The following is a 16,964-nucleotide window of genomic DNA, read 5'->3' as shown; positions in this document are numbered from 1 at the left end:
TGCTTACCTGCTCAGTGAGAAAAGCCTTCTTCTGCACCTTCATCTTACGCTTCACTGTGCATAAATCTTTCAAAAATTTAGCATACGATGGAATTTGTTTGATTGCATCCAACAAAGGAATGTTGATTTTTACCTGTTTGAAAATTTCAAGAATATCAGCATTTTGAACCAACTTGTGAGAATGTTGGGGCAGGTATTGGGGCTTTCACAGGCATATCTAATTCAACCTTCTCAAGTTCACCATCACTCTTGAAATTTAAAGAGTTGTTGGTCTCATCAACTTTCATTGTTGAAATACTCTTATCAATTATTTTTCCACTGCGTAGAGTGGTGATGGACTTGGCATGTTCAAATTTTGAATCAGAGGGATTTGAATTTCTTAGCATGCAATGCAGAGGTCAAGTCGCTAATAGAACTTCTCATCTCAGTAATGGCCTGCATTGTCTGAGTGTTGATATTGGTTTGTCCCCGCATAAAAGCCTGTAATCTCTCCTCAAGGGTTTTCTTATGTGGAGGCACATAAGGAGTAGAAGAAGATGGCCCTTGAGGATTTTGATTTGAATTGAACTCATTCCTCCAACTAAAATTGGGGTGATTTCTCCATCCAGGATTATATGTTTCCGAATAAGGGGAAGAAAATTGTCTCCTGTAGGAATTCATGACATTTGCTTGTTCATGCAACACCTCTTTAAAAGCAGGGTTGTTGGACAATCTTGAGTTAGGTGTTCACTAATCTCACAAATGCCACAATTTTCTTCTTCCTTTTTAATGGCTTTAACCGAATTTACCTTCCTAAGTTCCATGGCTTCGACTTTTCTTGTCAAACTTGCTATCCTAGCATTCACATCATCATTTCCTTTAAGAACATATATACCTTCTTGAGACATGGCACTGAGTTTGGGCTTATTTGACCGATCAGAACGATCTATGTTATCCCAAGATTGGGCATTTTCAGCTAATTGGTCAAAATAATCCCAAGCATCATCAGGATCTTTATTTAAAAATTCACCATTACACATCATTTCTACAAACTGATGCATTTGAGATGTTAAACCTTCATAGAAAAAACTAATGGTGCACCAAGTCTCATAGCCATGATGTGGGCAAGTTAGCAATAATTCTTCAAAACGTTCCCAACACTGAAAAAATATTTCATTTTCCTTTTGAGAAAAATTCATAATATTTCTGCGAAGAGTGTTGGTCCTATGAGTAGAAAAAACTTTTTCAGAAATTCTCTTTGCATTTCTTGCCATGTGCCAATAGATCTTGGTCTTAAGGAGTTCAACCAATTTTTAGCTTTTTCTTTCAAAGAGAATGGAAACAATTTTAATCTAACAACATCGTCATTGATAGTTTGGGTTTGTAAAGTTGCACAAACTTCTTCAAATTCTTTTAGATGCAAAGAAAGACTTTCTAAATCTAAGCAGTAATTGGTTTACTCCCGGTTTTAAATCAAAATTTCCCATATTCGTAGGAAAAATCATGCAAGATGGAGTACTTGTCCTTGTAGGCTGCAAATATTCGCGCAAAGTTCTCATTGGTGAATTATTTTGTGCCTCTTCATTTTCTTGTTCATCATGAATACTATCATTGTCAACCATGGTATTAGAATGAGAATTTTTAGAATCACCTGACAAAGTATCAACCAATTCTTTTAAAACAATTTCCTCTCTTCTCAATATACCCGTTTGATCACGTTACCACGAGATCATTCATCATAGAGGATCGAGCACATTCAAAAAGTAAAAACAAGATGCAAAACAAGCAAGAAAGTAAAAAAAAAATTTGGAACGAGATTACCAAATGGTATGAATATGGAAGCAATGTTACATGCTCTCTTTTCCGTAAAAATCGTACCTGCAAAAAATTTGAAAAACAATTAGCAAAAGATTTCTAAAATATTCTTTTTTTGTTTCTTTTTTTTTTCTAAAAAAAATTATCACACGTTGCAATCCCCGGCAACGACGCCAAAAACTTGTTGCGCCTAAACTTTGACTCAAATTAATGAACCAAAAATTTAGTGCAATTTTACCTGCAAGTATACATGTGTTATAGTATTTTATAGGATCGAATCCACAGGGATTGACTTTTGTGATAAAGAAAATAAATTTAGATAATGAAACGAAATTACTAGAAGAAACGTACAATCGAATATAAAGATGAAGATTGATAAAATAATTGAATCAAACTAAAATGATAAAATGAATTGATATGGAGAAAGACTAAGGTTTCGAAGATCCATTTAATAATTTATGATATTATTTCCGATCGATTTACTTTAATTAAACTAGAATAATGATTCCGTTTAATTGGAAGATTTAGCATTTAAGATCAAGAAAAATAATCGCTTATGATTGAGCTTGAACGATTGATGATTAAAACATTCACAAATCTATTTGAATATCACAGGGATTCCTCAAGTATTCACTGTATTCGAAAATTACAATGAATCAAAATGAGTATATAGATAATCAAAATATCCAATAATAAAATCCTTTAATCGATCAAGCTCGCAGAATAAATTTTACGTGGATCCGAAAACAATATTTAAATCATTAAACTTCACCTCTCACCTTAGTATTAAAATTTAGCCAAACATATTTATTACAAGTACTATAGAAATCACATAAATATTATTCATTAGAAAACTAAAATAAAACACAAGAAATACTAGGCAACAATTTAAAAACAATAAAATTTGGAATCCAATCGATTAATAGTCTGAACTACAAAACATTAAGAAGGAACTAAACAAGCTGCGAAAAATACAACAATGAAAATGGAAGAGAGCTACCACTAACTCCCAACTTTCTCTCAAACGAAAACACTCCTTTTCAATTCCAGCACACAACTCTTTCTTCCACTCACACATCCCACCTACTGACCAACCGACTATTTTCACTTCAAAAGCAGCCGACTCTCCTCAATGCTTTCAACAGCTATTGCCTCCAGAAAATTCAAAGCATGAGAAGTCGTCAACTCTAACTCATGCACCGACTCTTCCAAGATAATAAACTCAAGCACCCACCGACACTTCTCTCAATTCCAACCACGTATCCCTACAAAAATCTGGATGAAGAAGAAGTCTCTCTACTCAGCTCTAAATGAACTGACCAACACCTTACTTTCTCTCAAATCAAACTTAACCTCAGCCAATTCCTTTCCTGCAAGAGAATTAAAGCTGCCCAGTAAAATAATTTCCCTCACATCCAGCCAACTCAAGCACGTCTCTTCTCACCATCTCTATAATTCTGGAAACTCCCCACTGACTCCCTCTCTTTCTTTTCACAACACCGACTCTGCTTCTTCAATCAATCACACGTTCCTCACGTTAATCAAATCCCAATACCAATCTAACCAACCGACATCCCCTTCAATCTAATTCCCAACCGACCGACTCTCCTGCCCTTAACTATCACTTCACGTGAAAATTAATCATATCCCAGCTCCCTCTACTCATGCACCCACCATAACTCTCTCTATATCTATGCCCTTTACGTCTAGCAATATATATATATATAGCTGCCTCAAGTCGGTCCAAACTCCCTCCTCCAATCACAATTCATTCCAGCCGACTTCAATCACCACCGATTTTCACTCTTCACTCCCCTTCAATCACGACACCTCTCTTTCTTTACACACCAACCAACTAATATTCAACTCATGCACCGATTTCTCTCTTCAATTCAATCAAGCACCTATTTTCTCTCATCACTCCTACACGTCTCCCTTGGTTGAAAACTTAAGCACGACACTTCTCTACTCACCCACTCTCCTATCTCCTCTCTCCGTCCAGCAATATATATATATATAGCTGCCTCAATTCTGTGCTTCAATGCCCTCCAGCCTTCCATCCACCTCTCTTTGTAATAAATAGCCGAAAGCCTCCAAGAGACGTAGACGTCTCTCATTCCACCCCAATCAGTCCACTTTAGCTTCACCAACCATCAAAACAATTAAATAACCGCTTGTATTTAATTGCCAAATCTGTTCTATTTTCTTCTGTGCTTTACTTCTTCTTTTGCCAAATCTGTTCTTGACTTTTAGATTGCATGTATTTATCCACCGCAAATCATTTTCTTCACCGCATGCATCTATGAACAACCAAGTAAGAAAGTCACCACCAAAAGTCTTCGTCTTTATTTTTAGCTGCCCAAGTACACTTCTTCATTTCTTCTCTTTGTTCCTCTCAATTAATATGCACTTTTGGTCAAAAGTTCCAACTGAATCCATGTGAATTTTATTTGAGCTGAAAATAAGTAAATAAAAATAACACTCAAAAATAAATAAAAAAATAGATTATCAAAAATATATTATATTTGTGAGGAAATATTGTCCAATTAAATTATAGTTATAAAATTAAGCATAAACATGATATCATTTAATTAAAAATCACAATTCGTATTTATGCTTATTAACCATTTTTCCATCTAAAACCAATAATAGTGTCACAAAGAATTTAAAATATATTGGTTTTAAATAGCTAAAACATGCAATATTTCAGCTCAATCAACACATCTGTAGCACAAGTTGTGGCAAGGGCAAATCCTAATATGGTGGACTTAGAGCAACTAACAGAGTTAGCCAATCTTTGGTTCGATCCAGAATATATGGTAAGAACGCGTGCATTTCTGTTAGATATTTATAAAGTCAACCAAATAGTTATTTTCATAATTCTCATAATCTTTGTGATGTTGTAGTCAAAATGTAATAAAAACAAGGACTGTCGTAAGAAGTAGGTTATTGTTCAAAGCGAAGGATCGAAAAGTTTAGCAAGATATGCCCATGATGTGGTATTTATTTAATTAATATTTAGTTACTGTTGAATATTTGTTAGTTCTTTGTTTTCGATATATGCGTTTAATTTAAAATACTGGATGCATAAAAAATTAACTGGGACATTGCCAAGTCGAGCCTAGTTGTTTGTCCAAACTCATAAGAAAAAGGATGGCACACACTACAATGATGACACAAGGAAAAAAGTGGTATGTTAATTTTCAAATTTATTATTTTTTTATTTTAATGGATTTATATAAGATGAAGGATATATAATGTGTATTTTTTATTATCTATTATAGGTTGAGATGGATAAACTTTTAACATAGGATACAAATTCTATAGAAATGAGGTCTGGAGAAACTATGACTTGGGCATCAGATGATGTTTATTCGAAAGTTATGGGCCCAAAACAGCCTGGACGTGTGTGCGGTTTGGGGTTTGGGCCAACCCCTACAAGACAAACTTGTCAACAATTAATACCAATGTCAAGCTAAGAAGATAGTATATCAAAGGAAGAGTTTGATAGAATGCGGAACGAATTAACTGAATTGTGGAACTTAGTAAACACAATTGTGCATACACAGGTGAGCACCCCACATATGCTTAGTTCATATCAATCAACCTTATTTTGGAATTTTTGGACCTTCATTTGAATTTATATTCAGGCCTCAGGACAAAATCAAAAAGACAATGAAGAGGAAGAGGAAGATGAAGAAGAGGAAGAGAGTAACGAGGACGATGATTGAGGGGATCATAAATGAGACTATAGTTGAGACTATATTTATGGTATTTGCCATATATCGACATTTGATCTATTTGGTGGTAGACACAACTTTTCTTAATTGAGAATATATTTATGGTTATGCCATATATCAACGTTTGCTATGTTTTGCTAAGTTGGAATAGGATGGATTATAAAAGCAGAAGTGCTGGATTATGAGATATTGTGAATCTTAGTATGATGTTTAACATATTTTTTCATAACGTTCGCAAGCACCACATTCTTTTTTAAAAAAGAATAAATATGAAATCCATATTAAAAGATTAAATTTTAAATAATAGACTCTATTTTTTTCAAAAGGAATATTGTACGATACTTGCACAATTTTTGGGGGTATTTTCATATCATTTAAATAAGTTTATTTTATTTTATTTTATTTATTTTACTACCAGGTGCGTTTATAATAGTCTTCACTGTTGACGCTATATATTAATACTAGCATAACAATATATACGCCGGTGCATTTATAAATTACTAGTGTTTTATTGATCAATTTTTGACATTTTATAAATGCCGCCAATGTATATAATTATTTCCGGCATAATAATATAAATGCCGGAAAACTACTAATTTACGGGCATAAAATTAATCAATGGCCTACATTTGTTTAAACGATATAAATGCTGAATAACTCAATACTTTACCATCGTAAACTCTATCAATTCTCAACGTTTTCTAAAATGCCATTGATTCTATATATTATTACCGGTGGTATACTATAAATGCCGACAATCACGGTTAATATAATGGCGTATAATTAATAAATTATTGGCATTTGTTTAAACGCCACCAAAAACATATATTATGACTGGCGTAACAATATAAATGCTGGGAAACTACTAATTTCTTAGCACATCATTACTATATTGGCGGCGTTGTTATAAACGCTGCCAAAGCTACAAATAGTTACCGATGTAAAAATTTAAATGCCAAGAACCTCAATAATTTATCGGCAAAAACATTTAGTGCCGTTAAATTTATATATCCACCAGCACATACACAAATGCCGTGCATATAAACGCCGCCAATACCTCATTTTTTTTGCAGTTACTAAATGGCCACTCTGCCAACTGGATGTCAAGAATGTATTTCTCAATGGTACCATCGCTAAAACTGTTTATATGGAGCAACCTCCTAGGTATGTTGATCCTTGCTACCGTAACCATGTCTGTTAGTTGAAGAAAGCTCTCTATGGCCTCAAGCAAGCTCCTCGAGCCTAGTTTCAGCACTTCAGTTCCTTTCTCATTACACTTGGTTTTTCTTGTAGTCATGCTGATAGCTCTTTCTTTATGTTTCATCATCATTCTAACATTATTTATTTGCTCTTTTATGTTGATGACATTATCATTACTGGCAACAATTCGTCTCTTCTTGACAGTTTCACTCGCAAGCTTAATTCTGAGTTGGCCACCAAAGATTTGGGTTCCCTCAGTTATTTTCTTGGTCTGGAAGCTACCTCCACTACTGATGGTCTTTTTATTAGTCAGCTAAAATATACATCGGATATCCTTACTCAGACTCAATTACTTGATAGCAAGCCCATTCACACTCCCATGGTTGTCTCTCACCACCTAACTAGCAATGGTCCCACTTTCTCGGACCCCACTCTCTACAGATCTCTTGTTGGTGCTCTCCAATACTTGACCATCACACGACCCAACATTGCTCATGTTGTCAACTTTGTTAGTCAGTTTCTACATCCTCCAACTACAAATCACTTTCTTGTTGTCAAGCGCATTCTTTGCTATGTGAAGGGTACTCTTCACTTCAATCTTACTTTTCATCCTTCTACTGCCTCTGGTGCTCTAGTTGCTTACTTTGATGCTGACTAGGTCGGATGCGCTAACACCCATCATTCTACCTCTGGCTACTCCATTTAACTTGGTGATAATTTGGTCTCCTAGATTGCCAAGGAGCAATCTACTATCTCCCGTTCCAGCTGTGAATCTGAATATCATGCTCTTACGACCACTGAAGCTGAACTTCTCTGGCTTATGCACCTCCTTTAGGACCTCAAGGTTCCCCTCTCACAGAAGCCACTTCTTTTATGTGACGACAAAAGTGCTCTCTTTTTAAGCTCTAACCCCATCTCTTACAAACGGGCCAAGCATGTTGAACTCGATTATCATTTCCTTCGAGAACTTGTTGTTGGTAGCAAACTTCAGATGCATTATGTGCCCTCTCATCTATAGGTTGTTGATCTCTTCACCAAGAGTGTTCCACCCCTTATTTTTGAATTCTTTCAAGCCAAACTTCATGTTTGTTCAAACCCGATGCTCAGCTTGCTAGGGGGTGTTAAGGAAACAATGCCTTAATTCAAGGCCTAATTTATTGTACAAATTGATTCTAGTTTCCTTTTATTCTGTAATTAGTGTTTATGTCAATTGTGACGCCCCCAAATCCCCACGCACGGATATGGGGAAATCGAGACGTCCGGATGATGACATCACAGGTCACCACCCTATGGACGTGTGTCAAGTGTGTATAAGCAACGAATGTGCATGAGAAACACACGGTGAAAAGCAAAGTCAACAACTAAGTACCAAAATTTTTCTTGTTCAAAACACAAATATAATATCAAAGCCAAATAGAAAACATAAACTCCACTCAGAACTCTGGCTGATCCTCGGGTTCAGCCTCCTCCTCCTCCTTGAACTCTGCACCAAAATCTACGGAACCAAAAATGGTGCCGCAAGTAAGTAAACTCCAAACACCACTAGATAAAAACATATAAAACTCAAACAATATGCATGAAAGAAAAACCAATGCACATGCGCCATAAACCATAATTTTTGAACGCACGCCAAAAAACCCATTTGGCCCACAAAAAGCATATCCTTAAAACCAAGCCTCACCATTATCCCAGATAATGGCCCAACTCCCAGAAAATGGATCAGAAGCCTTGAAAACCAAACCTCGCCATTTTCCCAGAAAATGGCCCACATCCGAAAACCATAAAAACCATCCAATTATGCATGCACCATGATCTCCCCTAGGGATCATCCGCACACCCTGGCTCTGTGCCACACCACAGGTAACGACTACGCATGTGACACCTAAACGAGCGATGCCCAGACTCGCACCCTGCGCGTACCTGGCCAGGCCATCCTCTAGTCCCCGCCACTCTAGGGACCATGGAGTCGACACGACAACGTTACTGTATCTTGCGATCCGGTCATCGCTCTGCAACCACCCAGGGGATGTTACTCAGTATTATCCACTCCCGAGTGACCAGAGAAGCTCCACCGAGATAATAACCCATCCCGGCTTGGGCTCGTGAGACACACACACCCAAAAACCATTTACACCAACAAAACGGGATTTTCTTGATTAAAACAAAATGCACATAAACACAATATGCAACTCACGCCTCATGACTCAAATAATCAAGCAATCACAAACAACCAAAACCAAGCACTCCGTCCTCAATCCATTCGACCCCCGAACTCCTCGGACTCAGTCCGGAATCAACCAACCAACAGAAAATATTTATTGTGGGAGCAAAATATATTTAAATCTAAAAGTAGGGTTTGAAAAATACTTACAGCGCTATATGGTATTTTTAGAAAGCTCACGGCGTTGCAAACGACGGAAGGAAAGTAACGTAAGAGTGAAATTTCATTGCGGCTGTGGGTTGTAAAATACCCACTTTTGAACGGGGACAAACTGTGATGCCCCCAAATCCCCACACACGGACACGGGAAAATCGAGACGTCCGGATGATGACAACCCGGATCACCACCCTATCGACGAGTGCCAAGTGTGTGTAAAAGCAACAAATGTGCAAAAGAAAATGCAGTGGATAACGAAACTCATAAGTAAGTACCAGAATTTTTTTCTTAATATAATACAAAGCTATTCAAAACTTACATATTAAGATAGTACAAAATACAAATATTATTCAAAGCAACAACAAGATAATAATTTCAACTCACAACTCCGGCGCAGCCGCATCCTCGGTCTCAGCCTCCTCCTCCTCTTCAATCCTTGCACCAAAATCTACGGTACCAAAAATGGTGCCGCAGGTAAGTAAAATCCAAACACCACTAGATAAAAACATAATAAATTGCACAATATGCATGAAAGAATGCAAATGCTCTCATCCCATAAAATCACATTTTTTCCACGCACGCCAAAATCCCATTTAACCCAAAAACATATCGTATAAAACCAAGCCTCACCATTATCCCAGATAATGGCCCAAACCACCATTTTTCCAGAAAATGGATCGCAATATCCTCATACAAAACGTCACCATTTTCTTAGAAAATGACCCATTAACCAAACCATCAGAGCACTGTAGGCAGGAATCGCAGGCGGGACTCTACCACCATCCCTGCTCACTACCATCCCTACGCATGCACCGTAGGTGGGAATCACAGGCGGGACTCTACCACCGTCCCTACTTACCACCGTCCCTACAAGTCCGTCTATAGGGGGGAATCGTAGGCGGGACTCTACCACCATCCCTGCTCACCACCATCCCTACGTGTGCACCGTAAGGGGGGAATCACAGGCGGGATTCTACCATCGTCCTTGCTTACCACCATCCCTACGCGTGCCTCTGACTCAAACCAGTCAGTCCAACCGTTCACATATACCATAAATCATTTCTTGCTTACTAGCACAGTTTTCATTTTTCAAACACATGTACATGCATGCAACTACACGAAAAACCCGGTTTTCCCTTTTTAAACATGAAAATGCGTGCACTATACAAAGCAAACAACAAGGCACAAATATCTCAAACAAATAACAACATCAACCAAACAACTCCGTCCTCAATCCATCCGACCCCCGAACTCTTCGGACTCAGTACGGAATCAACCAACCAGCAGTCAAATAATTATTGTAGGAGCAAAATATAGTTAAATCTAAAAGTAAAATTTGGAAAATACATACAGCGCTATACGATATTTTTAGAAAGCTCGCGCCATTGCAGAAGGCGGAAGAAAAGCAACGTAACAGTGTAATTTACACTATTGCCGTGGGTAATAAATTACCCATTTTTAAACGGGGATAAACCAAAGCTCGGGATTGATAGGGAATGACATTGAGATATTTATGAAGTTAAGGGAAACGAGTTTTGGCCGTGGGTGGTGGTGGAAATGGCGGTCGAAGGCCAAAAAGGGGCTGAACGGAGTTGAGCTCGTGGGAGCTGCTCCGGCAACGGATCGAGGCCGGAAATGGGTGGGTTAGGTCGGCAAGAGGTGGGGGAAGAAGCTGTGAAGAGATGGTGGCCGGAGGTGGTGCGACGGCTCCGGAATCGGTGAAAAACCGTGTGGCTTGGAGGAGCTCGTGGTGGCTAACGGTGGCTCGGATGGAGGTGAAACTTGGTGGGGATGTTCACCTGTGAGAGGGGAAGAAAACTAGGTGGGTGGTGTAGGCCACACCGCCAGCGAGCAGCGGTTCTGGGCTACGAAAGCAACCGGCGACAGGGGAAAAAACAAAGCAGGTGCCGTGACTTCCAGGGGCTCGCGGCTGCTAACGGCTAGTCCGATGGCTCTAAAATTGGTGGGGATGATCTCTGGTGGAAGGGGAAGAGAATGGTGGTGGTGGTGCACTAAACGGTGGCCGGACGGTGGAGAACTGGGCTGTCAAAGGGGCGGTGACGGGAAGGAGAAAAAGAAGCTGTTAGGCGTACGCTGGAGAGAAATGAGAAGAAAGAAGAAGAAAAGGAAGAAAAAGAAAGAAAAAGAAGGAAAAAGAGAAAAGAAAATGAAAAGATGAGGGAAAAGAAATGAGGTCCAGTCCTCACTCCGGAAACCAAAACTGATCCGCCGAAAATGATTTTAAAAATCGTAAAGCGACTAAATAAATTAAACACAACATCAAATAAATTAAAACCAATTTAAAATACAATAATTTAAAATAAAAGAACTATTACATTAAATAAATTAAAAAGCGCCTTCAGAGAAAATACACGTAAAAATGGGTCATCACATCCTTCCCCCTTAAAGACAAATTTCGTCCTCGAAATTTGCAAGATCAACCATCAGCGCCAAACAGATACAAGATACAACTACGAACATATATGAGAGATACCTAACATCGACAACTCCCAACAAAATTAATGGTTATTAACTTCACACCATAAATTGCTAATATCCGTGACGTCTCTGCTTTACCTTCCAAACTTTCATCCCATTCTAACTTTGGTAACTTAATAGCCACTTCCAAAGTTAACCATCCATAAACCAAATTGCACGACCAAAAGATTAATCTCCCATTAAAACTTCGAATCACTACTAATCCTTCAAAATCAACACAAAATTTGAACTTCTAGGAATCTCCAAAAATCATGCTTTCGCGCACACTCTGATAACTCACCAAAATACATAAAGGCTATGTCCTAAAAAATTAATATCATGAAGTATAAGCTCAATCCACACCTAATCACAAGAAAAGCTTTACCACATTTCCATAGAAAATCATATACCTAAAAAGAAACCATAAATCTCCACTTGTTCCTCAATTGGCCATCGCTGCCCTAAACGAAAACCAACATTCCGCAAAAATACATCCATTTATTGATGACGGAAACCAGTACTAATCAACCTCTAGGCCCCAATTTGAAAACAGATAGCATCATCCTAAAATACACTTGTCTCTCCTGAAGATAAGGAACATCTCCAAAAGGCCCAAGTCCTTCCCGGCCAACCAACGAGAGCGCTTATAACTTCTATCCAATATCCCATACTTCAAACTCATTACCTATATTATGAATAACATCTAATCTTGCAATAACTCACACGCTATAAATTACCACTGGCTTCACCTAGACCTAATCGAAACACTCTTGGTAACTCACCCACCTACTTGTACTCTCAAAAACTTTAGTTTTAGCACAACTAATTCCTTCAATAGCACTTCACAAAAAAAAACATCTCAAGACAGGTCATACTATTTAAATCTTCAATCCATCAAAAACTATTAAACAACATTCAAGGATCCTATTGCTTTATTACTTCATACATATGATCATGCTACCCACCTTTGATGCATAAGTTTCAACATCCAAGATTTATTACTTGATACACCCCACATGGTGACCTAACGATCTCCTTTCAAGTTAAATAACCATATCCCCAATTCTTCTAACTGGATACTTGATCTCCAAAGAAAAGTATAGCCTCACCAATATAAATTCATATGACTTCAAGTCGCAATTAATTTTCAAGATAAACACAACAGTCGTTTCAAACTATCATCCCAATGGGTAACCCGCTTCGACTGCACATTCCGTTCAACTTACCAAACAACTCAAAGCCAAAATCTCTTGAATTTAATATTACCACACAGATTCCTCTTCAACTCCTACCAAGCCAAAAATGGATGAGACTAGAACCAACACTCCTCGAAAACCATACGCACTTACCATTACTACTCATCGATCTCATGTACTCTTAGCCAACACCACAAATCATTCAAACGTACAAGTGATCCATTATCACATTTCCATCACCTAGACTTATATCCTCAACTCAACAAGAATCATTCCTGAATCTACTCAACTTATATCCTTAAATCAGCAACTAGCCATTGCTTAAAGTTTGGTATCGAGAATGACCTTAAACTTGCTAAGAATCCATTCCCAAAAGTTTACGGATCGTATAGCCTCAAATTCAATCGTATTCAATACCAACACAAAATCTACTATTTCCAACACCCTGATGGACCTATATCTTTCGAATCAATAAAATCATTTCCTAAAATCTGCCACTACAACCTCGAGTTAACAATAATTATTTTCTAAACTAGCTCGATATCTTCAATCCTCAAAGAAATACACGTACTAGGTCATTACCTGCAATCCTCAAAGAAATCTACTCTAGAAAAATTTTCATATCAACAACTCAACTCTAATCAACCCCATTTTAATGGTTACAAACTAATCACTCACTAGAGTAGATCAAGCTACAGTACTAAGTCTGTAAAACTAAGAACTCAACTCTTATTATAAATTAGTCATTCAACTCTGCATTTCTAAAACCTTAAATCAAATAAGAATAATCTTCCGGGACTTCTAAGATCAAGAAACTTACATCGCATAAAAGAAAATCGACTCTCAAATCCTTCAAATTCTAAAACATTACTAGATAATAAATCATTTTCTAAAATTCTCAAGATTGGTAGCTTTAATCCAAAAACATTCACCTTAAAAGCTTGTAAAATCTAAAGCCCCAATTGTCACCAAATTATTCATCCGAATCACGAAATCTAAAACTCAAAATTTAATTATTCCTCCCCCAAAGCTTGCCAAACCTAATACCTTAATTGTCATAAACTTATTTTCCTAAAATCTATATGGCCCCAAACTTTAAAACTTTGCTGAAACTTCATAAAATCTAACATTGAAATTTCTTGAACTTACAACCTACTGCGTTATAGACCATTTCATAAACTCCACGGAACCAAAGAACTCAATTATTCTACTTCCCTAAAAGATCACCCCGATGATGCCATTCTCTCCAAGCCTCGATAATATAAGAAAAACAAACCACACAAGGCATTCATCACAAAAGATTAGATTAGACCCATACCTGCCATGACTCTAGCATTCTGAGTCTCCATAACCTTGCCTCCAATGGTACCAAGAGTCACTGCGCACATGAGCCCGAGCTAATTGCCTCTGGTTAGTTCTACCACTGCGACGAGCTCCACGGCTTTTTTGAACTCGACTAGGGCACTCATGAGCAAGATGTCCCGTCTGGCCGCATTCAAAACATTGGTTACTACCCAGACGACACTCGCCTTCGTGAGCTCTATTACATCTTCTACAAAATGGCACTCGTCCTCCCATATGCACTTCCGGGGCTGCTTGTGGTCGAGTCCTGGCCCGCTGAACAAACTTCTGAGGCGAACCCGAACTACTTCCTTCACCAGTAAAGCTCCACCTCTTTTGTCCTGGAGGGAAGCCCATATTCAGATTATTCTCTCGCTTTACAAGAGCGGCCACATCCACTAAATCCTGAAAAGTGGATATCCGGTAGTTGACCACCATACGGCGTATATCAGGACGTAGACCCTCCTGGAAACGCTCGGCCTGCATCTCCTCCGAGGAGATGAGGTGGGGAGCAAATCGCCCAAGTTTTATAAATTTTCGGGCATACTATTCCACGGTCATGCTCCCTTGGACTAAGCTTGAGAACTCTCTTGCTTTTTGCCGCCTCACGGAGCGGGAAAGAAGCGATCATTAAATTCTTTCCTAAAGTGCTGCCAGGTCACAGCGGCAATAGACCCCAAACCTTAAACAAAATTTCCTTAAACATATCCTTAAAGTTTGTTGAACCTACACTCTCCTATACTATAGCCCCGTCACATAAATTCTATAAAACCTTGACCTCAATCATCATACAAGCAAACCACATCGCAAAAACAAATTCAAGCCTACTACACTAAATGTTCATGCCTAATAATAGTATCCTCGATTATACCACCTTTCTGCCACAACACAACCCTTGACCCCCTTTAAGAAAAACGAATAAAACCAACAACATAAAACCAAAACCAAAACTGAAACCACATAACGAGAAAACAAAAAGAAGCCAGCATGCAATAACATAACTAAATAAATAAATAAAAAACAAGCAACAAGCTCAAATAAATTCAAAACAAATAAAACATGTCAAATAGCAACTTTACTTAAAATAAATTTTAAAACACAACTTTAAAAACATTCTGGTACTCCCTATGGGACGTGGTTTTACCCAGAGCCAAACCGCTCTGATACCACCTGTGACGCCCCTAAATCCCCACACATGGACACGGGAAAATTGAGATGTCCGGATGATGACAACCCGGGTCACCACCCTATCGACGAGTGCCAAGTGTGTGTAAAAGCAACAAATGTGCAAAAGAAACGCAGCGGATAACGAAAGTCATAACTAAGTACCAGAATTTTTTTCTTAATATAATACAAAACTGTTCAAAACCTACATATTAAAATATTACAAGATACAAATATTATTCAAAGCAACAACAAGATAATAATTTCAACTCACAACTCCGGCGGAGCCGCATCCTCGGGCTCAGCCTCCTCCTCCTCTTCGATCCCTGCACCAAAATCTACGGGACCAAAAATGGTGCCGCAGGTAAGTAAAATCCAAACACAACTAGATAAAAACATAATAAACTCCACAATATGCATGAAAGAATGCAAATGCTCTCATCCCATAAAATCACATTTTTTCCACGCACGCCAAAATCCCATTTGGCCCAAAAACATATCGTATAAAACCAAGCCTCGCCATTATCCCAGATACTGGCCCAAACCACTATTTTCCTAGAAAATGGATCGCAATATCCTCATACAAAACCTTGCCATTTTCCCAGAAAATGACCCATTAACCAAACCATCAAAGCACTGTAGGCGAGAATCGCAGGCGGGACTCTACCACCATCCCTACTCACTACCATCCCTACGCATGCACCGTAGGCGGGAATCACAGGCAGGACTCTACCACCGTCCCTACAAGTCCGTCTCTAGGCGGGAATCGTAGGCGGGACTCTACCACCGTCCCTGCTTACCGCCATCCCTACGCGTGCCTCTGACTCAAACTAGTCAGTCCAACCATTCACATATACCATAAATCATTTCTCGCTTACCAGCATAGCTTTCATTTTTCAAACACATGTACATGCATGCAACTACACGAAAAACCCAGTTTTTCCTTTTTAAACATGAACATGCGTGCACTATACAAAGCAAACATCAAGGCACAAATATCTCAAACAAATAACAACATCAACCAAACAACTCCGTCCTCAATCCATCCGACCCCCGAACTCCTCGGACTCAGTCCAGAATCAACCAACCAGCAGTCAAATAATTATTGTAGGAGCAAAATATATTTAAATCTAAAATTAGAATTTGAAAAATACTTACAGCGCTATACAGTTTTTTTAGAAAGCTCGCGGCGTTGCAAACGGTGGAAGAAAAGCAACGTAACAGTGTAATTTACACTGTTGCCGTGGGTAATAAATTATCCATTTTTGAACGGGGACAAACAAAAGTTCGGGATTGATAGAGATTGGCCTTGAGATATTTATGAAGCTAAGGGAAACGAGTTTTGGCCGTGGGTGGTGGTGGAAATGGCGGTCGAAGGCCCAAAAGGGGCTGAACGGAGTTAAGCTCGTGGGAGCTGCTCCGGCAACGGATCGGGGCTGGAAATGGGTGGGTTAGGTCGGCAAGAGGTGGGGGAAGAAGCTGTGAAGAGATGGTGGCCAGAGGTGGTGCGATGGCGCCGAAATCGGTGAAAAACCATGTGGCTTGGAGGAGCTCGTGGTGGCTAACGGTGGCTCGGATGGAGGCGAAAGAAGGTGGGGATGTTCACCTATGAGAGGGAAAGAAAACTGGGTGGGTGGTGTAGGCCACGCTGCTAGCGAGTGGAGGTTCTGGGCT

The 16,964-nt window shown here is 38.8% G+C and overlaps 1 protein-coding gene and 1 non-coding gene across 2 annotated transcripts; both read left to right on the top strand.

Moving 5' to 3' along the window:
* Positions 1–1,089: 1,089 nt before the first annotated feature.
* LOC122295258 lies at positions 1,090–1,193 on the top strand. Its single transcript, XR_006237920.1, has one exon. It is a non-coding gene; the product is annotated as a small nucleolar RNA R71 (small nucleolar RNA).
* A 5,488-nt stretch (positions 1,194–6,681) lies between these two features.
* On the top strand, positions 6,682–7,392 carry LOC122293632 (uncharacterized mitochondrial protein AtMg00810-like). The gene is made up of 2 exons (XM_043102162.1): positions 6,682–6,698; positions 6,828–7,392. Exons 1-2 carry the CDS (start codon positions 6,682–6,684, stop codon positions 7,390–7,392), a joined length of 582 nt encoding a protein of 193 aa, XP_042958096.1.
* The last annotated feature ends 9,572 nt before the right edge of the window (positions 7,393–16,964 follow it).

The sequence above is a fragment of the Carya illinoinensis genome, chromosome 14, assembly GCF_018687715.1.
Source record: "Carya illinoinensis cultivar Pawnee chromosome 14, C.illinoinensisPawnee_v1, whole genome shotgun sequence".
NCBI classification, from domain to species: domain Eukaryota; kingdom Viridiplantae; phylum Streptophyta; class Magnoliopsida; order Fagales; family Juglandaceae; genus Carya; species Carya illinoinensis.
Note: the sequence above shows the minus strand (reverse complement) of the source record. Positions and strands in the feature narration are given on the sequence as shown.